We start from the raw sequence: 22,181 nt of genomic DNA on the forward strand, positions 1-22,181 counted from the left end.
CGAGCTTTCAATTTAATTTCGCACTTGGTATAAATTTTTTTTAGGTGGTGGTATGGTATAATTATATTAGTAGGATTTGGATTTATATCTCGATCAATAATTAATTTCAAATGCAACTATAATGGAATTGTGAGATCTGATGTAGAAGTTTGAAAAGTAGAGAGGTAAAAGGTTGAAAGGTTAAGATAAATATTTTGATCTAAAGACTAAAATTAAAAGTTATTTTTAATTTTCAATCTCATCTATTGATTTACTAGCATCAAATCTAGATCTGTAAGAAGTATGGGTTGAAGTGATAGTCCATTAATATTTTATGGTGTTTCAGAAAACCTTTGAATGGATGCATGCATGTAAAACTTCGATGAGAATAGGAATTTATATTTGTTATTCTAGTTGCACTCATTTAATTGATCTTTGGTTCACTCTTTTAATTGATCTTTGTTCCAGTGAAATATTTAGTTTTAATTGAGAAACATTCATTGAGCTATTTAATTTAACATGTTGGGACAATAACTTGTGTTTCATTGATGTTCTAGTGAGATATTTAATTTCATTTAACGTGTTGAACTTTCCATTAAGCTTATAATAACAACGATGAAAAATTAATGCTGGATTGATTTAACTTATATTTATTCTACTCGAAGCTCAGATTCTAGGAAATAAAGGATAGTTCTTAGGATAATCCTTCTATTTCCATCTCCATCAATACTGGGAATGGTGATTAGGTTTCCTTGAGTTGGAGGATGTAGGGATACACTTGTTGCTTCCTTGAGAGAGTGAAGTGTAGGTATATATATATTCTCTGTATGTGTGTATGTGTGTTTTAGAGAGAGAAAGAGAGAGTTTTAGAGCCTTTTGTTGTAAAATACAACAGATCGGAATGTATTGATCTGGAAGAAAAATCAGTCTCAGTCGTTCTCAGTGAAATCAGCCTATCAGGTTGCTATTAGGATGAAGGAGCCGACACAAATTGAGCATTCCACAACAACCACTGAGAGGCCTATATGGAGGAAGCTCTGGAAATTGAATGTGCCTCCAAAAGTCCAGATGTTCCTTTGGAGTGCTTGCTTAAACATTCTGCCAACCAGGGAAAATTTAAATAGGCGAAGAGTGCAGGTGGATCCTCACTGTGAAATCTGTTGCCAACAACCCGATTCAGTTGGACATTTACTATGGGAGTGTCCACTGGCACCTATGAAGCACGGATGCGTTTCGGGACTCGGGTGCAGGTGCGGGTGCGGGACTCGGCAATTTTTGAAAAAGGTGGGTGCGGGTGCGGCAGGACTCGGCGATTAAAAAATTATTAAAAATATTTTTATAATATATGTTTAATATATTGCTAAGCATAATTTTACTTTTTCACATTATATAAACAAATACCAAATTTAAGAGCAATAGTAGATAACAACTAAAACATGATGTTCATAAATTAAATATAATCCACAAGATTGAAACTAAAACATTCCATGATGTTTGGAAATTAGAATACAACTCATAAGTTTGAAACTAAAACAAAATAAAAGATAATCAACAAGACAATCAAATACAAATATCATCATCCTCAAAATCAATAGCTTCACTTCGAACTTCACTTTCACTAGTAGTAGCACTAGTGTTAACATTCCCAATAACTATAGCCTCCAACTCTATCTCATCAAGTGTAAGAGCTGCATTCTCAAGAATTCCAGCTCCTCCATGCATGTCGCTCTCATTCCAAGAGTCTCCTGCAATATCCCACATCTTTGTTGCAGTATGTATGTACTCTTCATTGCGCCTTGACAAGAGTCGAAGATTAGAATGCACATATACCAAATCCTCAGCGCGTGCAGGAGCCATTTTGTTTCTTTTTAAGGAATGAATGAATTTGTACGTGCTCCAATTTCTCTCAGCACATGAGGATGAGCAAGGTTGTCCAAGAAATTTAAGGGCAAGGGTTTGAAGAGTTGGAAATGCGGAGCCATGGTATTGCCACCAAACCAAAGGTAGTAAGGTCCACCTATCCGTCAAGACACTTGGTGAAGGAAACCTCCCTCCTGAAAATTTAGCAAACTCATACTTCACCACCGTTAAGTCATTCTCATCTTCAAAGTATCGCTCCAAACACTTGCTTCTTTCCATAGAAATTTCATGATCCCGATGTGGAGGGATGCGTTTTGGATTCTCCGAAATCCATTCAATGGAGTAATACCTAGTTAAAGATTAAAAAACAAATATAGATCAAGTGTGTGTTTTACTAAAAGGGTGAACTAAGGAAAATAGATAATAAATGTACTTACTTAGGATTTAAGGAATGAGCCAAGCAATGTAGTGGTGTAGAATTTTTAGTCCACCGATCAATGAGTATATCATACACCACACTCCAAAATGAGTTATATTGATCATCTTCCAAGCCTTCATGCCGATATATCACTGCTTTCACCTTCTCTATCATGGAATCCCACATCTCATACACAAGATGAAGACAAAGCTTATCTGTGTCGGCTATTCGTAGCATATCATAAATGGGTGCCGTGAATTCAAGGATATAATCAATATTATCCCACCAAAGATCACTTAGAATCATATCTTTCACCTTTTGAGCTTTTCCAACGTCATCCTCCCTATAAGAAGCCCATTGGTCACTAATAGCCATGGCTTGAAGGCATCTTTTTATCAACTTCAACCTTTTCAACGTTACAACCACCGAAGCAAATCTAGTATCAGCAACTTGGAGCAATTTTAATGGACAAAATTCATTAAACATTGCCAACCTCATAGAATGATTCATGATAAAAACACGTATGAAGGATGCATCATCAGCAACACGTGTAATCCAACTACATTCCTCATATGTAACTTCATTCTTTTCAGTGTTTTTTGCTGCACAAATATTCTTCAAAGCTAGATTGAGAGTGTGGACAACACAAGGTGTCCAAAATATTTTAGGATACTCACCCTCAATAAGAGCTCCAGCAGCCTTCATCACATTTGCATTATCAGTGATAACTTGGACAACTTTTTCATGTCCAATATCTTTTATAGCATCCTTCAACACCCCAGCAATGTAATGCTTATCTTTGAACTCACCTGACCCATCAATTGCCTTTATAAACACTGGACCCCCATCTAATACAGCCATAATGTTAATAAGAGGCCTCCTTTGTGGATCTGACCATCCATCAGAAACTATACTTACACCATTTTCAAGCCAAGAGTCCTTAATTGGTTTCAAGAGTCTTTCAACATGAGCTCTTTCCTTTTGCAAAAGTGTTGTTCTCAAAGCATTGTATCCAGGAGGAAGATAACCCGGAATGCTATGAGTAGCAGCAAATGCATAGGAACTACGATAATGTGGGTTCCTTGCAAAGTTAAATGGAAGCCCACCGGTGTAAAACATCCTAGCAATTCTACTATCTAAATCATGTCTAGCATTATTCTGAAATGCTTTCTCCAAAGTAGTATTCATAGTCACCTTCCTCCTCTTAGCATCAACCGGATTTGTACTATGACTACTATCACTCCCTTCTTGTCTCCGAAATGGGGAAATAGGTATCCCACGGCCTGGGGGAGGTGGGGGTAAGGGAATTTGACTTCTCTGTTCTTGCTCTAACTTATTAGCCTCAACTTGATCATGCATTCGCTGCATTTCCAACCTATGGCTCTTTGACACATTACGGCATGCTCTAATACCTTTTTCTACTTTAGTCACATACTGCCAAAGAGGAGATTCAGCATTTGACACTTCTTGTGAACTTTTTGTGCTATTAACTTCGTCCATTGTAAATTCAATAGATTCAATTTAACCTACAAATAATAACTAATAACTAAATAAATTAATGACAAATCAAACCAAGTTCACAGCAACAAAACACAGCAGCCAGATTCACAGCAAAAAAATACAAAACCACAGAACCAAAAAAACCCTTTAACTCCCACAAATAACCTACAAATAATAACTATTAACACAATAAATTAATGATAAATCAAACCAAGTTCATGGTAAAAAAAACACAACAACCAGAACACAGCAACTAGGTTCACAGTAAACAAACACAGAACCCTTTAACTCCCACAAACCACAAATCACAAATCACATGTTAACAAAACCCTTTAACTCCCACAAGAAATAATTGAAAAAACAAGTAAAAAAACACAGCAAGCAGTCAAGGACATAAATTTTCAGATTCAGAGAGAAATTGTAAAGAACAAAGAATAAAAATTCAAGAAAAGAGCAGAGAGAGCACACCTGAAGGTTGAAGCAGTGTAGTGTGCACACAACACTCACAGAAAGCTCAAAACGCAGAGAATAGAGATGAGGGACGGAGCACAGTGACAGCACACAGAGAAGGGAGATGAGGGGCGGAGTGAGAGAGGGCCTTTGGGAGCTTTGGACGAAGTGCGAGGGTTTGAGGGGGTCTGGGTACTTAGGTTTAGTCATACGATGCGTTTTGCACCTTTTTTTTTTTTTTTTTTTTGAATTTCGGCCTGACTCGGCCGTTTCGGCCGATACAGGCCGATACGGCCCGATTTCGGCCGCGTCGGCGCCGATTTCGGCTGCATCGGCGCCGATTTGAGCCGCATCGGCCCGATTCGGGAACTGCCACGTGGCGGGACGCGGCACGACGCGGCACGAACGCGCAGTCTGCGGCGTCCCTCCCGCCGCGTTGGACGCGGGTGCGCGGGCCTGGGAGCCGCGTCCGTGCATCCCAGACTGGCACAAAATGTGTGGGCACTCTGTCGTGGTGGACTCCAAAAATGCCAAAACAACCTCTGTGATTTATTCCTCCTATTTCAGACCTTGCTTGACAAATTATCAAAAACTGACTTGGAAAGGTGGGCAGTGACATCGTGGGTAATTTGGAATACACAGAATAAGTTCTACTTTAAAAAGGCCCAATCTCATTCAAAAGATATTTTGAATGGGGCTATCGGTTACCTGCAAGAATATTAGAAGCTGTTGAAGGCACAACAAAACACCTGAATTCAGCCAATCCCAGGTTTTTTTAAATAAATAAATAAATAAATTCTACTTGACTGGGTTTTTCTGTTTTCTGATGTTGGTAGTCTTTCCCTTGTTTTGGTTGTGGCTGAACAGGGTATACTTGTAAATTGTTTGGTTATTTTCAATAAAGTTCTACCTCTTATCTCAAAAAAAAAAAAAAAAAAAAAAAAAAAGGGAGTAAGGTGGTGTTTGGATTGGACACCCCATTTTCCATCACTCAATCTCAGTCTTCTTAACTCATATCTCAAAACTAGTGGGCCCTACGCATCACAACTCTGTTTGGCTCAATTTCTTTCACTCAATTCCTTAACTCAATTCTTAGTTTTTTGAGTTCATAATCTAGAAACTGAGTTAAGTGAAAATGTTGTTTTCAAAACACCAAAACTGAGTTTCAGTTGCAAGCTCGTAAATACTCACAAACCTGTGGGGCCCACGGCAGAGTCTTGTCCCATCAGATTAACCATTCTCACATGCTCTCCAACAGTCACATACCTTTACTCTCTCATCACTCTCAACCCTCTTCCCTCTCTCATCACTCTCATCAGCTCACCTCTCAAAGAACATACTCTTTTCTCCTCTCCCAAACCCATGGCGCATCCTCATGGCTGACCAAGCTCAGACGTCTTCCTGACCTTTGAAGCTCCAGCGTTGGCCTCTGAACTTAACCAACTCCGCTGCTCCAAGCTCTGCCGCGCCAAGACCTCAAGCATGACCCTTTTCTCATCTAGAGCCTCAAGACCAACCCGTTTCTGTCAAAAGGTACCCACAATCCTTCCCCCTTCAGCTTCTCTTCTCCATTTCCTTAATGTTTTGTTTATTTTCTTCTCCATTTTGAATGATCTATGATGTGAATGTTTGGCCGGATCCGTGGGTATTGCTTTTTTTGGGGGGGGGGGGGGGGGTTGTTTAGAACTCCCTCTTCTCGGTTTCCTTTACCTTTTGTGAATTTTGTTTTGGGATTTGAATGTTATCTGCTGTGAAGTTTGGTCGGATTCGCGGGTATTGCTGGAATGGGGTTTACAATTCCCTCATTTGTTGTATAAAAATGTTAAAATATAGTCCGTGGGATGGTAGACTATTTAACAAAATTATTTGATTCATGTTTAACAAAATACTTTTCACATGCTTAACAACATGATTTCTACATGTTTAACAACATTATTTCCTTGCTACTACTTAGATCCGTGGGATGCTAGTTACTTCAAATTTTTGGCATTTTACCATTTTTTGAGTTTCGTGGTTCTGTATACAGTATTTAATAATGTTGTGTGCTTTTTAGATAATTGCTTGTGATGGTTGGTGAGAGTTGCATTATACTAAATATTGTTCCCTGTGGGTTTTTTTTTTTTTTTTTTTTTTTTTTTTTTTTTTTTTTTTTTTTTTTTTTTTTTTTTTTTCAGATGCTATATGGGCTGATTTTTTATTTTTTGGATGCTGTGTTTTTTTTTTTTATTTGTTCTTCCTCTGCACTTACTGAAATTTGGGGGTACAAAGCATAATTTGCATGTAAAGTTGTGATTTACAGCTATGTTTTATGTTGGCTTTATTCCATGACAAAAAGTGTTGTAATTGCTCTAATTTTTTTCCTGGTATTTTGTGGGATTTTATTGTATTGGGTTTAGTATTAAGTTGGTGAAGACTCAAGCTTAAATGAAGAATCAGTGGATTTCACGAGAAGCTCGCGAGAAGCTAAGCTGCGAAAGAGCATGTGAGGAGCACATGACTGGAAGCTGAAGAGTTGTGCCAGGCTGTTGTTTTCGCGAGTATCTTGCGGGTAAGGCCTTTCGCGAGACAATCGCGAAACATTCTGCCTAGAGGATTTTTATGTGTGAATTCCTTACCCTCCACCCATACTATATATACCATCATTACCCACAAATGTAAAAGAGGCCATTCAGAGAGAAAAACCTTAGATAGGTTTTCTACGACACACACACCCATCTTTTTGAGAAAGAGCTACTAATCCTTAGTGAGAATTAATTGTAGCCTCTTCTCCTTCCCTCTCCCATTATCATACCTTGAGAGGAGATTTGTACCCAAACACAATCCACACCTTTTCAGAGTGTAGTGAGCGTTTTTGGTGTTGTTGGGAAGCATTGCAAGATGCCAAGGTTGGCGAATGCAACATGGAGCTTGTTACGGGATCCGGAGAGTTAGACAAGACACGGTTCCGAGAAGCCTTGTTGGAGTAGGAGCTTGGAGGGCTTAGGTACAGTAGGTAGATTAGGCTTGGAGGGTTTTTTACTTACCCATGTATCCCAACTAATTGTCTAGTGGATCGATTTTCGCTTGGAGGGCGACGGAGAGGTTTGTCGCCGAGTTCTTCGGTTTCCTCTTCGATAACACATCTCGGTGTTATCTGTGTTTGCATCTTTCTTCCCTACTCTTGTTCATTTCATTTTACTGCTGTGTTGCTTTAAATATGGATTAGAGTAGCTCTTGTGTTTGTATGCTTGTGTTTACACTATTCCTCACTTAGTATTAAGTTAGTGTAAAATCAACCAAACCGTAATTTGAATTGAGGGTCTAAACAAGCTCTTGTGTTTTCAACACATTTTCGAGCTCACAATTGGTATCAGAATGGGTACACTTGTCTTGGTTTCATTTTCGTGACTGTTTCGCAAGTAGCTTGCGAGTAAGGCTTACCCGCGAAAAATTTCGCGAGTACTTTCGCAAGTCAGCTTCCCGCGAAAATTCCCAGATCAGCTTTTTAAAGGGCATTTCGTGGGACATTTGTTTTAAACTTCCCCCACCTTCTCCCAAACCCCTATTTTAATGCTTTAATATCAAAACACAACTAATTTCAAGTGTTTTACATTTCATAAACATATCTAATGTAATCTTTAACTCTTTTCATCTATTTTGGTCCTTAGATTATGCTTTTTGGGGTTTTATATTCATAGTTGAGATTTTCTCAAATGGGAGTTGGAAAACTTAATTTTTGTCAATCTTTTTTATAAGGCTTTGTTTTAAATGATGATTTGCTTTGGATGTTGATCCCTTGTGACAAAAATAACATGTATTTAGACAAGTTTTTCATATGTTCTTGTATTGTTTAACATACATGTGTAGTGTGTGCATTCTAAGTGTTTGATAAAATGCCCAAATGGCATTTTCTCGTTGTTTTGGACTCCGATGAGTACCAAACTTTGGGGATCACCATAATTATTCATGTTTATCATGTTTTGATCATTGGTGGTGTATTTTATGCATTTTGCTCTGTGAGTGCTTATTCATGCATTGGTCATACATCTCACATGCACACTAGATGCACCTTTGCTGCACACATTCTAACACTTGACATGTTTTGCACTTCTCTCATGATAGTCAAGTCCTTTTAGACCTTTTAGCACTTAACATGTTCTTGTGTCTTTGTCATGCCTAGGTTTACATCATGTTCCATCATCCTTAGTATGTCATGTTCTTTATACTTTGTAGCATTTTTTTTTTTTGTTTTTGTCTTATGTTTGAGCTTCATTTTCTCATTCATCTTGCACCCCTCATGCATCATACCCTTGCTCATAGCTTATTTTCTTTCCCTCATTCCTCTTGATTGTTTTGTCTATTCATGACAAGTATATCGGAGAGTATATAGTTTTGTATCGCCATTTCTATATGACTTATGTGCACACTCTTAGGGGGAGTAATTCTACCTCATGCACATTCGTAGGGGGAGAAAGCTATAGGGGAGATGTATATACTAAGAGGAAGAAGACATTTTCCTTGTTTTGTTTTGGTTTATATTACTCATGTGCCCTAGTAGGATCTTGTTCCTAGATACATATACTTCATGTATTTTGCATTGGTCAAGTGTTGGACATGCATTTATCCTTATGCTATTGTGCTTTATTGATTGCATGTTCGGATGATCATTTGCTTTGCTATATGATCATTGTGGTCATTTCCATATGACTATCATGTGTTTGATCAAGTTGTTCATATGTTTCACAACATTTTTACTTGATCGCGTTTTACTTGTTACATTATACTTGTCCTTCTATCACTTGATTTACCTTGAGGGTCTAATGTGTTTTGTGCAAGTGTTTCAGCTTACAAGTATATATGTTCCAAGTGCTACACAGCTTCTAGATTTAGGTGTGAGTGAGTTTTATCATTATTCCCAAACTCATGTTTAAGTCTGTAGTCTGTTATAGGGTGTTTTGTCACGGAATAGCCAAAGGGGGAGATTGCAAAGTTATGATTTACAACTATGTTTTATGTTGGCTTTATTCCATGACAAAAAGTGTTGTAATTGCTCTAATTTTGTTCCTTGTATTTTATGGGATTTTATTGTATTGGGTTTAGTATTAAGTTGGTGAAGACTCAAGCTTAAATGAAGAATCAGTGGATTTTGCGAGAAGCTCGTGAGAAGCTAAGCCGCAAAAGAGCATGTAAGGAGCACATGACTGGAAGCTGAAAAGTCGTGCCAGCCTATCATTTTCGCGAGTGTCTCATGGGTAAGGCCTTCCTGCGAGACAGTCACTAAACATTCTACTTGGAAGATTTTTATGTGTGAATTCCTTACCCTTCACCCATACTATATATACCTTCATTACCCACAAATATAAAGGAGGCCATTCAGAGAGAAAAACCCTAGATAGGTTTTCTACAACACACACACCCATCTTTTTGAGAGAGAGCTACTCATCTTTAGTGAGAATTAATTGTAGCCTCTTCTCCTTCCCTCTCCCATTATCATACCTTGAGAGGATATTTGTACCCAAACACAATCCACACCTTTTCAGAGTGTAGTGAGTTTTTTTGGTGTTGCTGGGAAGTATTGGAAGATGCCAAGGTTGGTGGATGCAACATGGAGCTTGTTGTAGGATCCGAAGAACTAGACAAGACATGGTTCCGAGAAGCCTTGTTGGAGTAGGAGCTTAGAGGGCTTAGGTATAGCGGGTAAATTAGGCTTGGAGGGTCTCTTGCTTACCCATGTATCCCAACTGATTGTCTAGTGGATCGATTTCCTTTTGGAGGGCAGCGGAGAGGTTTTTCACCAAGTTCTTCGGTTTCCTTTTCGATAACACATCTCGGTGTTATCTGTGTTTGCATCTCTCTTCCCTACTCTTGTTCATTTCATTTTACTGCTGTGTTGCATTAAATATGGATTAGAGTAGCTCTTGTGTATGTATGCTTGTGTTTACACTATTCCGCACTTAGTATTAAGTTAGTGTAAAATCAACCAAGCCTTAATTGGAATTGGGGGTCTAAACAAGCTCTTGTGTTTTCAACACATTTTCGAGCTCACATTGCACATACTCAAATAGGATCCCATATACCTATCACCTACATTGGCATTACACACATAACCTTCGATTTTGTTGTTATAAAGTGTTGCTTACATGGTCTTGGATTGGGTTAGATGGCTGGGGATTTGAGAATGTGGAATGATGATTGTGTTGATGAGCTATGTGAAATTATGATTGGGGAATTCTTGCTTGGTAATTTGCGCAAGGTGTTCCTTGTGACCTGGTGTGGGATGTGATCACCCAAACTCTCAACTCTCGTACTGGGAAGGATTTTCGTAAAAGGCAAGTTGTGAACCGGTGCCATCGTCTCCAAAGGTGGTATTGCCAAGTAAGGGGAGTTCGTAGGTATGCAAGATCCGAGCATGGGTATCCGGTTGGTCCTGTTGACTCAGGGGATGATCTGTCTTAGTCAGAGAAAGACTTATATTGCTGATGCATTGTAGTGCATGTGCCTTTTGTTTATGATAACTTATTTTGTTCCCTCTATGGTTTGTACACCGATATGGTGTTGTTAGCATCATTTTTAGCATGTACTAACTAATGGGTATTACTAACTAGTAAGGTGGTAAATCAATGCTTTAGTCTTTTGGCCTTTTCAGTGTTAAATGGTGACAATGTATATGTTTAACCATCTGCCAATGGCATACTTTGATTCTATGGTGTACGAACAATATGTACTACTTCTCAATTTAGAATTTCATAACTTACTTGGCAGTTTTCCCACTAAACAGTGTATCATATTCGTTTATTTGCCAATCATCTACATATAGTATTCTACTTACTGTGTGAGATATTTGAATTAGATGGCACATGAATCACAAGATGCGGATGACAAACTGTGGCCTCTCCATGTAGAGCATATATTTATTGAGATAATGCTGGAGGAACAAATAAATAGTAATATGGAGAATGGTGTCTTCAAAGGCACTATGTGGCAATCAATGACGCAAGAACTTAATAACCGGACGGGAAAAACTTTCAGGTCTAAAAAATTATTCCAAAAGCACAATAGGCTCCGGCAGAAACAACGCAAGTGGAGTTAGCTACTACTGAAGCACACGGGCTTGGGTTGGGATGAAACCACCCAAACAGTTATTGGTCTGGACAAGGTTTAGGAACATGTGGTGGCGGAATGTTACTTAATGAATTTCAAGTTCCCATGTTAATTGTCTATGTATTTCCATTCTTGTGATTATTAAGGAGAAGGGGAAGGGGTACATTTGCATTGAAAACTGTTAACAAAACTGAAATTGCCATTTGAATAAATTTTTGCATAGTCACGCTTTCTTCCAATATTTTATTTTTTCTTACATTACAATATTTATTATTAGGAATGATTAAATAAATGAATTAGACCGAATCAATCGATCCATATTTTTTATACTCTGTTTGTAATGGATACGTTTCTTTTATAACGAGATTATATTTTCATCTTTACACTACGATACCATATTCTACTTCATTTATTACATTACAATATTTATTGTTAGGAATGATTTAATAAATGAATTAGACCGAATCAATCCATCAATATTTTTTATACTATGTTTGTAATGGATACGTTTCTTTTATAACGTGATTATATTTTCATCTTTAAACTATGATTCCATATTCAAACTTCATTTATTACATTACAATATTTATTGTTAGGAATGATTTAATAAATTAATTAGACCGAATCAATCCTTCAATATTTTTTATACTATGTTTGTAATGGATACGTTTCTTTTATAACGAGATTATATTTTCATCTTTACACTACGATACCATATTCTACTTCATTTATTACATTACAATATATATTGTTAGGAATGATTTAATAAATGAATTAGACCGAATCAATCCATCAATATTTTTTATACTATGTTTGTAATGGATACGTTTCTTTTATAACGTGATTATATTTTCATCTTTAAACTATGATTCCATATTCAAACTTCATTTATTACATTACAATATTTATTGTTAGGAATAATTTAATAAATGAATTAGACCGAATCAGTCTATCCATTTTTTTATACTATGTTTGTATTGGATACATTTAATTTATAATGTGATTATATTTTCATATTTACACTATGATGCCTTATTCTACTTCATTTATTACATTACAATATTTTTTGTTAGGAATGATTTAATAAATGAATTAGACCGAATCAATGGATCCATAATTTTTATACTACGTTTGTAATGGATACGTTTCTTTTATAACGTGATTATATTTTCATCTTTAAACTATGATTCCATATTCAAACTTCATTTATTACATTACAATATTTATTGTTAGGAATGATTTAATAAATGAATTAGACCGAATCAGTCGATCCATTTTTTTTATACTATGTTTGTATTGGATATATTTAATTTATAATGTGATTATATTTTCATCTTTACACTATGATGCCATATTCTACTTAATTTATTACATTACAATATTTATTGTCAGCAATGATTTAACAAATTAATTAGACCGAATCAATCGATCCATATTTTTTATACTACGTTTGTAATGGATACGTATCTTTTATAACGTGATTCTACTTTCATCTTTAAACTATGATGCCATATTCTACATCATTTATTACATTGCAATATTTATTGTTAGGAATGATTTAATAAATGAATTTGACCGAATCAATCGATCCATTTTTTTTTTTTTTACTATGTTTCTAATGGATACGTTTATTTTATATCATGATTATATTTTCATCTTTAAACTATGATGCCATATTCTACTTCATTTATTACATTATAATATTTATTGTTCGGAATGATTTAATAAATGAATTCGATCGAATCAATCGATCCATTTGGTTTTTAAACTATGTTTCCAATGGATACGTTTATTTTATATCACGATTATATTTTCATCATTACAATATGATGCTATATTCTACTTCATTTATTACATCACAATGTTTGTTGTTAGGAAAGATTTAATAAATGAATTCGACCGAATCAATCGATTCATATTTTTTATACTATGTTTGTAATGGATAAGTTTTTTTTTTTTTTTTTTTAAACGGGATTATATTTTCAACTTTAAACTATGATGGCATATTCTACTAAATTTATTAAATTACAATATTTATTGGTAGGAATGATTTAATAAATGAATTAGACCGAATCAATTGATTCATTTTTTTTATACTATGTTTGTATTGGGTACGTTTCTTTTATAACATGATTATATTTTCATCTTTACACTATGATGCCATATTCTACTTCATTTATTACATTACAATAGTTATTGTTAGGAATGATTTAATAAATGAATTTATACTACGTTTGTAATGGATACCTTTCATTTATAACGTGATTATATTTTCATCCTTAAACTATGATGCTATACTCTACTTCATTTATTAGATTACAGTGTTTATTGTTAGGAATGATTTAATAAAAGAATTCGACCAAATCAATCGATCCATTTTTTTTATAATATGTTTCCAATGGATACTTATATTTTATATCATTATTATATTTTCGTCGTTACACTATGATGCTATATTCTATATCATTTATTAAATTACAGTGTTTATTGTTAGGAAAGATTTAATAAATGAATTTGACCGAATCAATCAATCCAGTTTTTTTGATACTGTGTTTCTAATGGATACGATTATTTTATATCATGATTATGTTTTCATCGTTACATTATGATGCCATATTCTATTTCATTTATTACATTAAAATATTTATTGTAAGGAATTATTTAATAAATGAATTCAGCCGAATCAGTCGATCCATTTTATTTATACTATGTTTGTATTGGATACATTTAATTTTTAATGTGATTATATTTTCATCTTTACACTATGATACCATATTATACTTCATTTATTACATTACAATATTTATTGTTAGGAATGATTTAATAAATGAATTAGACCAAATCAATCGATCACTATTTTTTATACTACATTTGTAATGGATACGTTATCTTCTATAACATGATTATATTTTCATCTTTAAACTATGATGCCATATTCTACTTCATTTATTACATTACAATATTTATTGTTAGGAATGATTTAATAAATGAATTAGACCAAATCAATCGATCCATTTTTTTATACTATATTTCTAATGGATATGTTTATTTTAGGTCATGATTATATTTTCATCATTACACTATGATGCTATATTCAAATTCATTTATTACATTACAATGCTTAATGTTAGGAATGATTTAATAAATGAATTTGACAAAATCAATCGATCCATATTTTTTTCTTACTATGTTTGTAATGGATACGTTTCTTTTATAACGTGATTATATTTTCATCTTTCCACTATGATGCCATATGCTACTTCATTTATTACATTACAATATTCATTGCTAGGAATGATTTAATTAATGAATTAGACTAAATCAATCGATCCGTATTTTTATACTATGTTTGTAAAGCATACATTTCTTTTATAACATGATTATATTTTCATCTTTAAACTACGATGTCATATTCTACTTCATTTATTACATTACAATATTTATTGTTAGGAATGATTTAAGAAATGAATTAGACCGAATCAATCCATCAATATTTTTTATAATTCGTTTGTAACGGATACGTTTCTTTTATAACGTGATTATATTTTCATCTTTAAACTATGATGCCATATTCAACTTCATTTATTGCATTACAATATTTATTGTTAGGAATAATTTAATAAATGAATTAGACCAAATCAGTCGATCCATTTTTTTTATACAATGTTTGTATTGTATAAATTTAATTTATAATGTGATTATATTTTCATCTTTACACTATGATGCCTTATTCTACTTCATTTATTAAATTACAATATTGATAGTTAGGAGTGATTTAATAAATGAATTGGACTGAACCAACGGATCCATATTTTTTATACTATGTTTGTAATGGATACGTTTATTTTATAACGTGATTATATTTTCATCTTTAAACTATGATGCCATATTCTACTTCATTTATTACATTACAATATTTATTGTTAGGAATGATTTAATAAATGAATTAGATTGAATCAATCGATCCATTTTTTTATACTATGTTTCTATTGGATATGTTTATTTTAGATCATGATTATATTTTCATCGTTACACTATGATCCTATATTCAACTTCATTTATTGCATTACAATGCTTAATGTTAGGAATGACTTAATAAATGAATTAGACAAAATCAATCGATCCATTTTTTTTTTTTTACTATGTTTGTAATGGATATGTTTTTTTTATAACGTGATTATATTTTCATCTTTAAACTACGATGCCATATTCTACTTCATTTATTACATTACAATATTTATTGTTAGGAATGATTTAATAAATGAATTAAACCGAATCAATCCATCAATATTTTTTATACTTCGTTTGTAACGAATACGTTTCTTTTATAACGTGATTGTATTTTCATCTTTAAACTATGATGCCATATTCAACTTCATTTATTGCATTACAATATTTATTGTGAGGAATAATTTAATAAATGAATTAGACTGAATCAGTCGATCCATTTTTTTTATACTATGTTTGTATTGGATACATTTAATTTATAATGTGATTATATTTTCATCTTTAAACTGTGATGCCATATTCTAATTCATTTATTACATTACAATATTTATTGTTTGGAATGATTTAATAAATGAATTAGAACAAATCAGTTGATCCATTTTTTTTATACTATGTTTGTATTGGATACATTTAATTTATAATGTGATTATATTTTCATCTTTAAACTATGATGCCCTATTCTACTTAATTTATTACATTACAATATTTATTGTTTGGAATGATTTAACAAATGAATTAGACCGAATCAATCGATCCATATTTTTTGTACTACGTTTCAAAATGGATATGTTTCTTTTATAACGTAATTATATTTTCATCATTAAACTATGATGCCGTATTCTACATCATTTATTACATTGCAATATTTATTGTTAGGAATGATTTAATAAATGAATTTGACCGAATCAATCAATCCATTTTTTTTTTTTACTATGTTTCTAATGGATACGTTTATTTTATATCATGATTATATTTTCATCTTTAAACTATGATGCCATATTCTACTTCATTTATTATATTATAATATTTATTGTTTGGAATGATTTAATAAATGAATTCGACCGAATCAATCGATCCATTTGTTTTTTATACTATGTTTCTAATGGATACGTTTATTTTATATCTTGATTATATTTTCATCATTACAATATGATGCTATATTCTACTTCATTTATTACATTACAATGTTTGTTGCTAGGAAAGATTTAATAAATGAATTTGATCGAATCAATCGATCCTTATTTTTTATACTATGTTTGTAATGGATACTTTTTTTTTATTTTTTTTATATATATTGGGATTTTATTTTCAACTTTAAACTATGATGGCATATTCTACTTCATTTATTAAATTACAATATTTATTGGTAGGAATGATTTAATAAATGAGTTAGACCGAATCAATTGATCCGTTTTTTTTATACTATGTTTGTATTGGATACGTTTCTTTTATAACGTGATTATATTTTCATCTTTACACTATGATGCCATATTCTACTTCATTTATTACATTACAGTAGTTATTGTTAGGAATGATTTAATAAATGAATTCGACCGAATCAATCAATTAATATTTTTTATACTACGTTTGTAATGGATGCCTTTCTTTTATAACGTGATTATATTTTCATCTTTAAACTATGATGCTATATTCTACTTCATTTATTACATTACAGTGTTTATTGTTTGGAATGATTTAATAAAAGAATTTGACCATATCAATCGATCCATTTTTTTTCATACGATGTTTCTAATGGATACTTTTATTTTATATCATGATTATATTTTCATCTTTAAACTATGATGCCATATTCTACTTCATTTATTACATTACAATATTTATTGTTTGGAATGATTTAATAAATGAATTAGAACAAATCAGTTGATCCATTTTTTTTATACTATGCTTGTATTGCATACATTTAATTTATAATGTGATTATATTTTCATCTTTAAACTATGATGCCATATTCTACTTAATTTATTACATTACAATATTTATTGTTAGGAATGATTTAACAAATGAATTAGACCGAATCAATCGATCCATATTTTTTCTACTACGTTTGAAATGGATATGTTTCTTTTATAACGTGATTATATTTTCATCTTTAAACTATGATGCCGTATTCTACATCATTTATTACATTGCAATATTTATTGTTAGGAATGATTTAATAAATGAATTTGACCGAATCAATCGATCCATTTTTTTTTTTTACTATGTTTCTAATGGATACGTTTATTTTATATCATGATTATATTTTCATCTTTAAACTATGATGCCATATTCTACTTCATTTATTACATTATAATTTTTATTGTTCGGAATGATTTAATAAATGAATTCGACCGAATCAATCGATCCATTTGTTTTTTATACTATGTTTCTAATGGATACGTTTATTTTATATCTTGATTATATTTTCATCATTACAATATGATGCTATATTCTACTTCATTTATTACATTACAATGTTTGTTGTTAGGAAAGATTTAATAAATGAATTTGATCGAATCAATCGATCCTTATTTTTTATACTATGTTTGTAATGGATACTTTTTTTTTTTTTATATATATATATTGGGATTTTATTTTCAACTTTAAACTATGATGGCATATTCTACTTCATTTATTAAATTACCATATTTATTGGTAGGAATGATTTAATAAATGAGTTAGACCGAATCAATTGATCCGTTTTTTTTATACTATGTTTGTATTGGATACGTTTCTTTTATAATGTGATTATATTTTCATCTTTACACTATGATGCCATATTCTACTTCATTTATTACATTACAGTAGTTATTGTTAGGAATGATTTAATAAATGAATTTGACCGAATCAATCAATCAATATTTTTTATACTATGTTTGTAATGGATGCCTTTCTTTTATAACGTGATTATATTTTCATCTTTAAACTATGATGCTATATTTTACTTCATTTATTACATTACAGTGTTTATTGTTAGGAATGATTTAATAAAAGAATTTGACCATATCAATCGATCCATTTTTTTTCATACTATGTTTCTAATGGATACTTTTATTTTATATCATGATTATATTCTCATCGTTACACTCTGATGCTATATTCTATATCATTTATTACATCACAGTGTTTATTGTTAGGAATGATTTTATAAATGAATTCGACCAATTCAGTCAATCCAGTTTTTTTGATACTGTGTTTCTAATGGATACGATTATTTTATATCATGATTATATTTTCATCGTTACACTATGATGCCATATTCTACTTCATTTATTACATTACAATATTTGTTGTAAGGAATGGTTTAATAAATGAATTCGACCGAATCAGTTGATCCATTTTTTTTATACTATATTTTTAATAGATACATTTATTTTATATCATGATTATATTTTCATCGTCACACTATGATGCCATATTCTACTTCATTTATTATATTACAATATTTATTATTTGGAATGATTTAATAAATGAATTCGGCCGAATCATTCGATCCATTTTTTTTATACTATGTTTCTAATGGGTACATTTATTTTATATCATGATTATATTTTAATCGTTACACTGTGATACCATTTTGTACTTCATTTATAACAGGAATTTCCAGTTTTAGATCTTCCAATAATAAGTCCTTGCGTATGGCTGATTATTGTTGATGTGTCATATGTTCTTGTAGGGAGATCGGGGTGCAGTAAACTTGCGGATGAAAGGATGCTCGGACTATGACAAACTAAAGCAGTAATTTGCCCCGAGTATTGCAACTGGGCACCTTCAGATATGTTCAATTATACCTGCCTTGACTAGGAACGAAGAGCGTGCCCTGGAGGAAGAGTTTGCTAATGATGGTGCTGCCACCCATGTTGATGATGATTATTACACTCCCAACTTGGAGAGTATACCTCAGTTTGTGAAGGAAACTGGAGTTGATGACCAAAACCAAGCTGCTAGCAAATGTCCCATGCAAGATGCAAATGCCGAGGGTAAGAAGGCGTTGAAGAAAGCAGACAAAGTAAGTGAGATGACTGTGGCCCTAAAGGAGTACACCTCAATGACAAGGGAAAGGTATAGCGATAAGAAGGGCAAGTCCAATGGCACCTCTGAAGGATTCGCTTAGTCTGCAGCTGAAGGTGATTCTTGTTCTCTAGGGAAAGCTGTTGTTGTGCTTAATCAATAAGAGGACCTAGGGAATAAGGCATATGTCAAAATCTCAAAGGCTCTCTAGCAAAAGGATAATAGGGTGGTGTTTATGGGCGTGCCGGAGCATAGGAGGAAGGCATGGATGGATGATATTGTCAACTCGGAGGATTGAGTCATGTTACTTAATTTTTTATGTTGTAGTCGTAGTATATGTATTTCTCTTTCTAGGTGTAGACATTATAGCACTGTGGTGGTGTAGTATGTGGTCTTTTATTATGTTCTAAACTATGGATTATTATGGGTTTTCTTTTTCTTTTTTTAGCTTCACAGTGATGCTATGTTGAATTGGTTGCGGTTTTTTTTTTCTTTATTCTAGATATAATGGGATGCTACATTGAACAACTTGCGGTTTTTATATTGTTAGATATAATGGGATGCTATGTTGATTAGTTTGTGGGTTTTTTTCAATGTTGGATATAATGGGATGCTATGTTGAATGGGTGGCATTTTTATTTTTATTTTTGAATACGATGCTCTATTGAATAATTTGATTTTTTTTTTTTTGGAATTTGGATATAATGACATGCTACGCTGAATAGGTTGCATTCTTTTTTATAGTGTTTTAGTAGGATGCTATTTTGAATAATTTGATGTGATTATTGGGAAGCGTTATGAGGATTTCTCATAAGCATGGTTAAATAATATAGATGGCACACAGATTGATGTGAACTTTGTTGAGTTGAGTTATTTCCGTTTTGCTTAATGCATACATCACATACTTGAAGAGTGTTATTGCAATGTGTAGGTGACAATGGCATCAGGGGCTGAATGGTTAGATACATTTCTGCATTATGACTTTGACGATTCATACTTCGACGACGTTAATGTGGATGCTCCCTCTGGATTTACTGACGAAGAGAACTCAGATTCAGAGTGTGATAGCAAAGATGAAGCAAAGTGTGATAGCGAAGATGAAGTAGAATTTGATTTTGTGAATCCTATAGTCAGGGAGATGTTTGCCTATATGCAACAACAATATGATAAATAGCCCATACATACAAGTGTCCTGACGGGGAATGGATACATGGAAGAACTGGAAGAAGGTAATCCTAAGAAGTGTTCTGAGCTGTTTCACATGACACGCCAATTGCTGCTTCATTTAGTGGATGAATTGCATGGCTATGGTTATTTGATAGATAGGCAGGGTGATGTAGCTTGCACACAGGCAGTAGCCATGTTTTTGTACATAATTGGTTACAACACCCAAATGAGATGTGTTGCAGACAGGTTTCAACACTCAACTGAAATGATCTTACACCACTTCCGCAGGGTGTTGCGAGTTGTTCACTCATATGCAAAACACCTGATTAAATTGGATCCAAATGTAGATGGCCTCCTCAAACATCTTCAAGTGAACAAGTATTGGCCATGGTTCAAGGTAATATTATTCATTTACTTAGTACTGAGTTGGGTCCAAACTTAATTATCTATGTAGATGATATTGTTGATGTGTCTTATTTTATTATGTTTTACTATTTTCCATGTGTAGAAATGTGTTGGGACAATTGATGGCACCCAGGTCAGTGCTCAGCTCCCTTTAAACGAGACGTAAGCGTATAGGAGCCACAAGTCTATCGTAATCACAAATGTATTGTGTGTGTGTGTAACATGGATATGCAGTTCACTTATGTTCATGCTGGGTGGGAGGATAGTGCTAATGACTCGTGGGTGTTGGATGAAGTGATTAGTGACCCGAAGCATGGATTCCCATGGCCACCAATAGGTATCATAATTGCATTTGTATTTGAGTAAATTATTTGTACTAGTTATGATTATTGTTACGAATACCACAACATTTATTTTTGGTTACGTATAGGGTCATACTACTTGGTGGATTCGGACTTCCCTATTGGCACTAGTTTCCTTCCACCGCATAAGTTAACTAGGTACCATGCTCAAGAGTTCCGTTCAAGTAATAAACAACCATCAACAAAGAAAGAGTTGTACAACTATAGGCACTCCTCGTTGCGGATGGTTATTGAGCGATTATTTGGAGTGCTGAAGTCTCGTTTCCCTATTCTCAATTTAATGCCAAACTTCAAGCGTAGTAGGCAGCGTTATGTGATTGTTGCGTGCTGTGCTCTTCACAATTTCATACGCATGAATAACCAGGGTGATGAACTCTTCCACACTTAGGCACTGCCACAGGTTGAAGGAACTTCCAACAGTGGCCTCCCCAACCATAACACCAAAGCATCTAGTAGTACTGCAACCCAAAGGCATGTACTAGAAATGTCAGAGGTAGCGAAAAGACTAATGACCTAGTTTAGGGATGACATCACTGATGCTATGTGGCCTGATTACGTGGCCTGCTGGCATTGATTGACCACATTTTTATTTTGTATGGAATTTATCTTAGGTAATGTTGTATGGAATTTATCATAGGAATGTTGCAGCGTTAGTTCAACTATTTCAAAACCTTCACTCATAGGAGGATTATGTTGTATGGAATTTATCATATGAAATGTTGCAACTTTACTTATTTTCATTTTGGAACCTACATATTATGGAGGACTATATTGGACTGAAGTTATGTACAGAAATGTTGCACCGTTTCTTCAAATATAAATGAAGCCTAAATGCAAAGGAGGATTATGTTGTATGGTATTTATCTCCTGAATATCGCCCTAAGTCATTTCATAGATTTTGGAATCTAACATTTAGGTTGGTGCAGCAAATTATATAAACG

At 33.3% G+C, this 22,181-nt stretch overlaps 1 protein-coding gene and 2 long non-coding RNA genes across 4 annotated transcripts; 2 read left to right on the forward strand and 1 right to left on the reverse strand.

The window, feature by feature from the left end:
• Nucleotides 1–1,539: 1,539 nt before the first annotated feature.
• Nucleotides 1,540–3,757, reverse strand: LOC126703973 (uncharacterized). Its single transcript, XM_050403022.1, has 2 exons — nucleotides 2,277–3,757; nucleotides 1,540–2,188 (listed from the first exon to the last, which is right to left on the reverse strand). The coding sequence occupies exons 1-2, from the start codon at nucleotides 3,755–3,757 to the stop codon at nucleotides 1,540–1,542; spliced, it is 2,130 nt and encodes a 709-aa protein (XP_050258979.1).
• A 1,729-nt stretch (nucleotides 3,758–5,486) lies between these two features.
• LOC126703278 (uncharacterized) lies at nucleotides 5,487–11,511 on the forward strand. The gene is made up of 2 exons (XR_007647995.1): nucleotides 5,487–5,740; nucleotides 11,037–11,511. It is a non-coding gene; the product is annotated as an uncharacterized LOC126703278 (long non-coding RNA).
• A 7,318-nt stretch (nucleotides 11,512–18,829) lies between these two features.
• Nucleotides 18,830–22,099, forward strand: LOC126702505 (uncharacterized). 2 transcript variants are annotated; one of them, XR_007647767.1, is made up of 4 exons: nucleotides 18,830–19,422; nucleotides 20,238–20,870; nucleotides 20,982–21,215; nucleotides 21,309–22,099. It is a non-coding gene; the product is annotated as an uncharacterized LOC126702505 (long non-coding RNA). The 2 variants fall into 2 exon arrangements; XR_007647766.1 differs by having other exon boundaries at nucleotides 18,830–20,870.
• Nucleotides 22,100–22,181: the final 82 nt, after the last annotated feature.

This window comes from Quercus robur, chromosome 10 (genome assembly GCF_932294415.1).
Source record: "Quercus robur chromosome 10, dhQueRobu3.1, whole genome shotgun sequence".
NCBI classification, from domain to species: Eukaryota; Viridiplantae; Streptophyta; class Magnoliopsida; order Fagales; family Fagaceae; genus Quercus; species Quercus robur.